A 10,006-nucleotide genomic window follows, 5' to 3' on the forward strand; every position below is an offset into this window, starting at 1 on the left:
TTCACTCGGGCGGCGACAGTAGGTGTTGGCGGCCATCTTGCTCTGGGGCAAGCTGGCAACGCCGGTGTTTCTTGGCGGACCGCGGCTCCGGGGAGACGGTTGCCTTCGTGAGTGTGGACACGTCGGTGGCGCCAGAGCTGGCTGTGAAGACGTGCAGACCCACTGACAGACGGACTGGCGGCCATAACGCGTGAGGGCGGAACACGACCGGTCGCACTGCCTGCGAACTTGGGAAAGGTTCGGGATCTGTATTTGACCTTTGCTCTGAGCTTCCTGGTAACCCGGACGAGCCTTGCACCTGGGTCCGGAGCAGAAAGCGCTGCACCGGTGCTCTCTCGGATTTCACTCTGACCATCTGCTTATGAGCACCCGTTTCCTGGAAGAAGTGTCGCCTGAGCTGAGTCCTGGACTGTTGGGAATTGGGGGGCGGGGCCCGGTACGCTCTGGAGCTGCCAGCCGACTGGTGTGATTAAAAGAGGTAATAGATGAGGTCTGTGAGATGTGGGGAACCAGACTACACAAGGCCTTGTAAATTAGTTGATTCATCCTAAGAGCGATGTCCAGGCTTTGAAAAGAGTCTTAGCCGAAGTGTGAACAATTACATTTACGTTTTAGAAGATCACTGTTTGCAGTGGGGAGAATGAATGGACTGGAGGAGACGAAATTAGAGACTTGGAGGCAAGGAGAACAGTTGGGAAGCTCTTACCCCAGGCTCTGTCTTATAGAAGGGAGAGTGCAGATGGGAAAAAGCAGGTTGGAAATGGGTATGAGGCAGAGGAAGAAATCCAAGACATTGCCCAGCCATTCTGACTTGGGCAGTTGGGGAATAATGATGCCATATTTTATTTTGGGGGAAAGAATGGGTTTTAGGTGCCTGTGGGATATTCAGTAAACAATGGAATGTTAGATAATGTGGGCTGGGAACCCAAAAGAGAGGGTTGGTGGGTGGGTGTGCGCGTGTGCACATGAATACAGATGGTCGTTGAAGCCATGGGAGTGAATGCGATGGCCTAGAGAGAGGAATACCTGCACGTAGGGATGAGATGAGGGACGACAACACTGAGAAAGGGGCAAACAAAGGAAAGAAGGAAACCAGGAGAGAAATATCAAGGAAACTGCTCAGGTAAGATGCTGACTAAAATGTACCCATTGGATTTTGTAACAAGGAAGTCATTTAGTAGTTTTGGAGAGAGCTGTTTCAGAGATATGTGTGGTGGGTTAAAAACCAGACTGAGGTAAATTGAGTGGCTGCAAAGGTACAGTGTATAGTTACAAAGACAGTTTCTTCATGGCGTTGACTGTAAAAAGAGACTAGTTGTAGGATGCAGCATGAGACTGAGTGCCAAAGAAAGGAGCTTAGGGGACTGGGACGGCCAGATGGAGATGTCCTGATGGCAGTTGGATATATAGATCGAAACATAGGAGAACAATACACGAAAAGGAAAAAAAGGAACTGTAGAACAATATATATGGCACATTTACACAGGCATTAAACGATTAACCATGAAGAGCGGGCATGGGAGGGATGAAACTTACTTTTTTATTTTAGATCCAACTTTACTGTTTCAATTTGTTTTACTATATACATGTATTGCTTTTATACAAAACTACTTTTTAAAAACCCCAGTGACGCATCAGCCAGAAATTCTAAATCATGAACATTTCAGTGCTTGCTGAAGCCATAGGTTGGGATAAGCTCCCCAGAGAACAGCAGAGCTCTAAGAAGAGTGCTCTGGGGAATGCGTCACTTAAGGCACAAAGAGAAGAGGAGCCGTTGGAGAATCTTTGAAAAGGAACAGCCAGTGAGGAAGAATAAAAACTGGGTGATGATTGTCACAGAATCAAAAACTTGAGAAAACTCCACTGAGAAGATTGAGAACCCGTGTAGGGTTCCCTTGATACTGTGAGTCCTCTGCCTTTCACATCTCTTCCTTTACTTCAGTTCCTGTCTCTTCCTTGGAGCCTCATCTGAGAAAACATCCCTCCAGCTTTCAGAGACTGGCCCCTTCAGCTTGACCCTGGTTCCCACCCTTTTCTGCTGCTCAGCACACTCTTCTCCCACAGTTGTCTCTATTTCACTGGAGTCTTCAAGCTGACACCCTTTCACATGCTCTTTCCACTGTCTTATGAAATAGTTCTCAACGCACTATAATTCTGTGATGAGAAAGCCCTTTTTTCTGTACTGAGGAAAATTGACCTCTTCGTAACTTCCAGTTATTGGTCCTATTTTTTCTCTCTGGGTCAACATCATAGCTACATGTCAGCCCATCAGATAGCTACCATGTCCCTACTAAATATTTTTTTTCTAGGTCAATGGTAGTAGCAATTCACAGTATAGCAGATGTCTTATCTTCCTTGATCTGAATACTCTATTAGGCTGCTTGTCCCAGTCCATTGCTGTTCCCCAGCTCTGCCAGAATTAAGACCTTTTCAAACCAGCTGTTCCCTTAAAGAAGTTAGCAACCCATTCTCCCAAGTATCTTCTTAACTCTTCCGTGCCCACTCTGATCCCTGTGTCCCTGGCTGGGCTTTACTCTTGAACTTGACATGACAGTGGCTTGCTGTCCTGACAGCCCTCTCCTGTTCTTGGTTTCCCATTAAGTCCAAGCTGCTCCAGTTACTCATTTTCACACAGGCATCATACTGGCTCCTAATCTCAGTTGAGTTTCAGCCTCACTGTCAAGCCTTAGCTAGAATTCCAGTGTCCCCTGGTTTCTGAATAGAAGAGTAGGGACCACAGTCAAGTCACTGGAAACCAATGACCTGCTGTCCAAACTGCTCCTTCCACTGTTTCCTTCGTTCACCAGTCCTGACCCAAACTAGTATGACTCTGGGCAAGTCCCTTAACTCCTCCAAGCTTCTTTTTCTCATTTGTAAAAAGGGCAAATATAACATGCACCTCATAGGTCATTGTTTTCATAGTTATATTACATAATGTACATGAAGTGGTAACGGGACCTAGCTCACTGTAAGTGCTCAATCCATGTTATGTAACATTTATATCTAACGGGTTTCAGAAATTCAGCTTCCTTGTGACTATTCTCTGATGCCCCCATGGGCGTGACTTTTTCTAAGTCATTGGTCATCCTGTGTGCCAGGACAAAATACAGCCCTGTCTCACCAACCCCACCAGCTAATTAGAGAATTAATCAATTCTTCTTTGGTTGATTGTTCAATCAAATAAAAATGCTCCTATATTCTTGCCCATTCTCTGTCTTTTTCAAAAAACCTATCAGGAAGCATGTTTTTCCTGAAATCAAGATATCCTGTCCCTATAATGTTCTTCTAGACTGTTAATTGAGTAACACTGGTGACGAAAGTCATTCAGTTATTCTCTTAATAAACAGACGTGACTTCGTGGCGCTCACTGTTCATATGGGAAGACAGACACTAAGGAAAGAAGATACCTATATCGTTTTAAGTTCAGATGGGTGCTGTGGAGAAAACAGAATGCTATGACAGGAAAAGGAATGATCAGGGAAAGCCTCTTTTTAAAGGGGTGGCATGGAATCTGAGACCTAAAGAGGAGGAAGGAGCCTGCCATCTTGCAGAGAATGGGGAGGTGTCCTAGACTGACAGGACACCTGCAAAAGGCCAGGAGGCAAGAAAGATCTGACACCTTGGAGAATGAGTCACACCAGGAGGAACCACTAAACATCAGGGGTCACGGCTTTTTTTCCCTCATCACTCATAAATCACTCTTCAGTAGCTGTTTTATAATGTTACGAAGAATCAATAATCTTTTTTTAGTTTCCACAATTTACCATCTGAAATTTCTCTCTTTGAAAATGTGGACATTTGCCATATTATGAGTTCCTCAGATTACCTACAGGGGACACAATTTCACTTATATAATACTTATGATTTCTAGAACATGTGTCCCAGCCCTGAACTCATTTAAAATGCTAAGAATCCTGTTACTGTTTTATTTAATCATGAATTTATAACTAACGAATTTTTCTAATTCCTCACCTTACCTAATTCATGTTTTCTTCCAAACTTTATTTTTATTTGTTGTAATATAGCAAAAATAATGTACTTATCATTATTGCTCAATACCTAGATAACTCCTGAGAACTTAAAAATTATCACAAATAATAATTTAATAAAGTGGGGAGAAAATAGCATGAGGAAATAATCTTTATATATACAAACAGTAAGTTAAAAATATAATCAAACACCCAATAGCAACAATACAGATAAAATGCCTAGGAATAACCTTAAGAACGCATGATTTGTATGAACAAAATTTTAAAATAATACCCACATAAAAGAACCTTGAACAAATGGAAAGTAAATTATGTTCTTGGATAGAGAGAACATACAATGATATTAATTTCCCAAAGTTGTCTATAAATTTAATGTGATCTAGGTTAAAATACCAGCAAGATTAAAAAACAAAAAAACAAACAAAAAACCATTCAGGGCAGCGCCCTGAATGTGAGAGACAGGTAAAGCCACTTCCGCGTTTTTCTTACGCCCTTGCCCAAGATGGCAGACGAGGCCAACCGGCGCGTTTTAAAGTTCACATGTTAAAATAAGGAAGCTTATTTTAAAGTTCACATGTTAAGGAAGAATTGAAAAGAAAATTCTGAAAAAGCAAAGTAATAAATAAAAGCTGGCCCAACCAGATATAAAAATGTATTAGAAAGCTACAATAACGAAAACAGTACCCTGTGAATAGACAAGTTGCTATACATGTGATGATTTTATATACATACATGTGGTGGCATGTAATCAACGTTTTTATGGTGAGAATGCTTAAGATCTACTCAGTAACTTTCAAATATACGACACCTTCATTACCTATAGTCACCATGCTGTACATTAGATCCTCAGAATTTATTATTCTTATAACTGAAAGTTTGTATCCTTTGACTTACATGTCACCATTTCTCCCTCCCCCATTTCCAAAATCTTACGACAATTGCAAAGTCCCATTCCAAATGCCTGCACTCCACCACACCACAGAGCCTACACCCAAAAGGGAATAAATATTTCCCCTTGGAGAGAGCTCTCCAGTGAGATACTAAAAAGCTTTGCTTCAGCCTTTTCCAATATCCAATATTAAAAAACAAACAAACAAAAAAACATACATAACATGCTAAAGACTAAAACCACATCATCTCAATGAACACAAAGCATTTGGAAAAAATCCAGCATCCGTTCATTATTAAAACCCTCAACATCAGGAATAGAAGGGAACTTCTTACCTTTTTAAAGAGCATCTATGAAAAGCCTACAGCTGACATCATACTTAATGAAGAAAGACAATGCTTTTCCCATTAAAATCATAACAAGACAAGGATGTCTGCTCTCAATACATTTGTACTGGAGGTTTCAGCCATTAGAAATTAAGGTATAGTATGCTCATCACATTTGTAGATAGACTATAGAATTTGATGATTAATAGACTCTGTTCCAAAATTACTGCTGCAGGCTGGAATGATTAACGGAGTAAATAAGATGTGTAAATTAAAGCTAAAACTAATGTACTTAAGTTTATAAAACCATTGCAAGATACAAAATTCTGCAGGATTACGGGTAACTATTGCGTGACATCCACTAGAGAGACAGACATGATTCCTTCCTAGATGGGTTAATTCCAGACCCAAAAATGTCTAGGCTAGACGAAGGCACGTCTTCTTGTGACCTCTAAACTCCTTTGGCACTTACTAAGAATTCTCTAATTCGATTGTGTTAATTTTTCAGGGCCAAGACTGTATATTACACTTTGATTCTCCAAGGTATCCAATAATTATCGGGAGTTCAATACCCTTCTATTGGATGATACATCGGCCTCAGGCCCATTGCATGAAAGCTAAGGACGCTTATTCGAAGCGAAAACGTCAATCACGTGTTTTAGGACGACTACCCGGAACGGTGTCTAGAACAGCCTGAAATTCGAACCCCTCTCCAAATTTGGGGAGGTGCCGGAAGAGTTTTCTGAGATCACTTTTCTGAGCATGAGCGGAAGTCACGCTTTGAGCATTCTGCTGGGTTTTACTGATAGGTGCCATATTCAGGACCGAGCAATCCTTTTCCATTCTGTTCTTCCCGTTGTACCCACAAGCAGGTGACCAGGTGACAAATTTGTCTTCGCTGCTAGAAGATAAAGATCGCATTTAAGGAAGTTTTAAGGCAGCCCAGCTCCCCGTCTTCCCATAGTAAAGATGGCGGCGCCCTGAATGTGAGCGACAGGTAAAGCCACTTCCGCGTTTTTCTTGCGCCCTTGCCCAAGATGGCGGACGAGGCCACCCGGCGTGTCGTGTCAGAGATCCCGGTGCTGAAGACTAACGCCGGCCCTCGAGATCGCGAATTGTGGGTGCAGCGACTCAAGGAGGAATATCAATCTCTTATCCGGGTCAGTTGTGCTACTGAGGTCGACCGTGTCGCAAAAGGGTGGCGGGAAAGCCGGTGTCCTTAGGAATAGGCTCCGTGTGGAAGCCGCTTCCGGTTTTAAAGTTTAATTTCCCAAATTCATAGCAATTGGAGAATTGCGGGGTTGGGGAACTTGGGGATGCTGGAGAGCAGGCAGAACAGACTCGCGTTAGGGGCCATAGTGTGACCAGACTTTCTGGCTGAAAGCAGTTATTTTAGGGATACGCCTCCCCGGAAGGTGACGTGTCTCTCTGGCTCCAGGGGTTTGCTCTCCTGGATGTAGGGGAGGTGGTCAAAAGGAGTCCCTGCGGCCCTAAGCCCCGGTCTCCATTTCTCTGCTCCCTCCTTCACTGTTCCGGAGGGAAGAACACGTATTAGGGCTGAAAATTCCAGTAAGTGTTAGTTGCAGAGAGCTGAGGAGCTGAGCTCACAGCCAGGAACGAGACATTCTCTCAGCTAATCTCCCTTCTGTGTAAGAAGAAAGTTTGTCTTCCTTGCAGTGGCCTGTGTGTTTCAAAGGCCAGCAGCTTTCCTGCCGCATGCGTTCATTCGCTAAAAAAAAAAACCCTTTGTTGTACATCTGCTACCTAAGAAGGGGATCCAAAGCCGACTAACGTGGAGCGAACTGAGGTAGACAGAAACAGTCATTGTAATACATTGTTCAAGTGGAGAGAGAGAGGGAGGGGGAACAGGGAGGCTGAGAAACTGCTAGGATGTTTTGAAGCAGGAGGAGAGATGCCTAATCCAGTTTGGGTCTCGTTAGGGAAGGCTTCCTGGAAGAGGCAGAGCTTGAGCTGAGACTTAAAGGGTAAACTAAACATAAGTTAGCCCAATAAAACATGAGGGTAAGAGAAGGACATTCAAGGCAAAAGGAACAGCACGAACCAAGGCATAGAAGCCAGAAACGCCATCATGTGTCTGAAGAAACCTAAGCAGTTCAAATTTGCCACAGCATCAAACGTGGGCCAGGGAGTGATAGGCCAGGCTTGACAGATAGGTTTGGGCACTTGACTGTTATCTTGGAGGCTTTTGGGATGCCTCGAAAGGATTTTAAACTGAGAAATAACATGGTCAGATTTGGGTTTAGATCAATCACAGTGGCAGTAGAGAGGGAAATAGAATTGACAGGGTAAAAATTGAAGGTAGGAGACAAGTTAGGAAGCTGTCATTAATCCAGGCGAAAGAAAAAGGTGATGATCCAAGCTCGGCAGCCATAGTGAGAATAGAGAGGAGAGGTAGACCTGAAGAATATTCAGAAGGTGAAATCGGCAGGACATTGTGAAGGCCTGTGGGACAGCGTAAAGGCAAGGGAGGATTGAGAATGACTCCCAGGTGCTTGGTGGTGACTGAGTGAAGCTGATACTGCTGCCTGAGATGGACGCAGTGGACAAACAGGCCTGAAGGACAAGGGGGAAGGCTGAGTTTGAGGTACCTGTGAAATGAAGGTAGAAGTTTCAATACACAGTTGGATACTGGAGTCTGAAGCTCTTGAGAAAATGTCTGGGTGACAGATAAATATTTGGAAGTCATCAGCATGTGGGTGCTAGTCAAAACCAGGACTATATGTATGAGGTCCTCCAGGGAGTGGGGGTACACCATGAAATGAGTTGTAGACTGCAGGCTGATGCTGTCAGAAGTGAGAAAAGAACAGAACCCAGGTGATATCATCAAGTCTTTTGTGCTAAACAGAGTAGAACCTAAACATTCTATTTTCTGCTCTGGGCAGAAAGTCCCGTGCTTATCAGTGTAGCTTTCTCTTCAGCTTTTCTTATATCACAAAAGTTGGGTGAACATACTAAGAGAGAAAGTAATCACACACTTTTCTTTTGAGGGAAAGAGGACTGCCCTTGGCCCCAACTTCTCTCTCAAAGACCTAATTCTCTGCTTTTAGTATGTGGAAAACAACAAGAATGCGGACAATGATTGGTTCCGACTGGAGTCCAACAAGGAAGGGACTCGGTAGGTAGGCAGACCATTTTGGGAGGTATGGGGGTGCGGCTCTGACATGGCTTGAGCATTTTGGTGTCTCAAAGCTCACTGCCAGCCTTTCCTGCTTCATATTAGCTGTGTCCACTCCCATAGTACCAGAGTTTCCCAATTCCCTTCCCGTGTGTCTCCCAGGCTGGTCACCTAGGCCAAGATGATGTCATTTGGGAATGAGAAGGATGGACAAATTGGACTGAGGTTTGGTCTTTGTTACAGATGGTTTGGGAAATGCTGGTACATCCACGATCTCCTCAAATATGAGTTTGACATCGAGTTTGACGTGAGTATGATGCAGTAGCAAATAGAGATGTTGGGAAAAGGGGGGTGGATAATGTTATTGTTAACAAGCTAACCTTTCTTGGAAGGACCAAAGAAAACTTTAAATGGGAGGGAAAAGCTGAAGTTTAAAGCAAGCATAGTTTACAGTTACTAATCTCCAAGTCCAGAGTCCTGATGTGCACGTGCCTCTTGGGGAGTTTGCCAAACACTTTAGTCCAACCAAGAAATGTGTGTGTGTCTGACGAGATGAGTTCCTTTCTATCCTGATTCTGTTAAGTCTTTATCATTCCTCCAGATTCCTATCACATATCCCACTACTGCTCCAGAAATTGCAGTCCCTGAACTGGATGGAAAAACAGCTAAGATGTACAGGTAGGACTGAATAGGAGATGGAAAAGGGTCAAAGAAGGGCTTAGGGAAGAACTGGGAGGCAGGAATTTTCCAAGTCTGCTGGTCTAGGGGGCTCCAGGCCTCCTACCGAGCCTGGCAAAGTACTCAGCTGACCCTGTGCTCCCAAGAGGCTGCTTGCTTTATGGTAAATCTTGCATGTCAACACCTTCTTCCCTATTGTTCCTCTCATAGGGGCGGCAAAATATGCCTGACCGATCACTTTAAGCCTTTGTGGGCCAGGAACGTGCCCAAGTTTGGACTAGCTCATCTCATGGCTCTGGGGGTAAGTTTGAGGCGTTTGGTATAAGTGTGTGTGTGGGCAGGGGTAGGCCAGGCCCTGAGCTGTATAAGAAAGTAACTGACAGTCAACAAGGAAGAACAGGGTTTTCTTTTGGGCATGTTCCCCTAGAATCTCCCTAGAAAGTAGCTGCTGGGACAAGCGACATTGACTGGGTGTAGTAATCTCACAGGGTCTCCCTTGTGTTACAGCTGGGTCCATGGCTGGCAGTGGAAATCCCCGATTTGATTCAGAAAGGCGTGATTCATCATAAAGAAAAATGCAGCCAATGAAGGATGGAGCCACTGAAGCCGGACACAGGGACCTTTGATACACTAATTTCCGTCTTCCTCTGCCCCTCTTCTTAACTCATGTAACAGCTTCCCTCACACCCCTTCACCCTCAACTGTTAGTTACTAAGTAGCTGCAGCAGTACCAAATTTCCAGCGTTGCTGGGGAAAGAAAAACAGTATTACTACTGAATTTCTATGTTTGGCTACACAGGGAGGGGAAAGATGGGGCTTTGAAAACCACAGGCAGTTTACACCTCTTGCCTGGTGGAACAGTATGAGATCCTGGAGGGGTGGGGGGTACTGAACGTGTGTGTGTGTGTGTGTGTGGAGTCTTTTCGGTTTCTGGAGATAACTCATCAATAAAAGCTGCTTCCTCCGGTGGCCTGTGGTTCTCATTGGT

At 44.1% G+C, this 10,006-nt stretch overlaps 1 protein-coding gene across 3 annotated transcripts; it reads left to right on the forward strand.

Annotated features, from left to right (window-relative positions):
• The first annotated feature begins 24 nt into the window (after window positions 1–24).
• On the forward strand, window positions 25–9,987 carry UFC1 (ubiquitin-fold modifier conjugating enzyme 1). Of its 3 annotated transcripts, none has more exons than XM_033093353.1 (7): window positions 25–478; window positions 5,713–6,364; window positions 8,273–8,340; window positions 8,584–8,647; window positions 8,942–9,018; window positions 9,229–9,319; window positions 9,526–9,987. In XM_033093353.1, exons 2-7 carry the CDS (start codon window positions 6,242–6,244, stop codon window positions 9,604–9,606), a joined length of 504 nt encoding a protein of 167 aa, XP_032949244.1. In that variant the 5' UTR covers window positions 25–478; window positions 5,713–6,241; the 3' UTR covers window positions 9,607–9,987. The 3 variants fall into 3 exon arrangements, with proteins under 3 accessions (XP_032949244.1, XP_032949245.1, XP_032949246.1); XM_033093354.1 differs by having other exon boundaries at window positions 6,074–6,364; XM_033093355.1 differs by having other exon boundaries at window positions 6,077–6,364.
• The last annotated feature ends 19 nt before the right edge of the window (window positions 9,988–10,006 follow it).

Source organism: Rhinolophus ferrumequinum, chromosome 22 (genome assembly GCF_004115265.2).
Source record: "Rhinolophus ferrumequinum isolate MPI-CBG mRhiFer1 chromosome 22, mRhiFer1_v1.p, whole genome shotgun sequence".
NCBI classification, from domain to species: Eukaryota; Metazoa; Chordata; class Mammalia; order Chiroptera; family Rhinolophidae; genus Rhinolophus; species Rhinolophus ferrumequinum.

Excerpts from the sequence above, each read along its gene's own strand:
- UFC1 (XM_033093353.1), top strand. The coding sequence starts at position 6,242 with ATGGCGGACGAGGCCACCCGGCGTGTCGTGTCAGAGATCCCGGTGCTG. Across the intron at positions 8,341-8,583 it reads TCCAACAAGGAAGGGACTCG|ATGGTTTGGGAAATGCTGGT; the intron begins GTAGGTAGGCAG and ends TCTTTGTTACAG. Across the intron at positions 8,648-8,941 it reads AGTTTGACATCGAGTTTGAC|ATTCCTATCACATATCCCAC; the intron begins GTGAGTATGATG and ends TCATTCCTCCAG.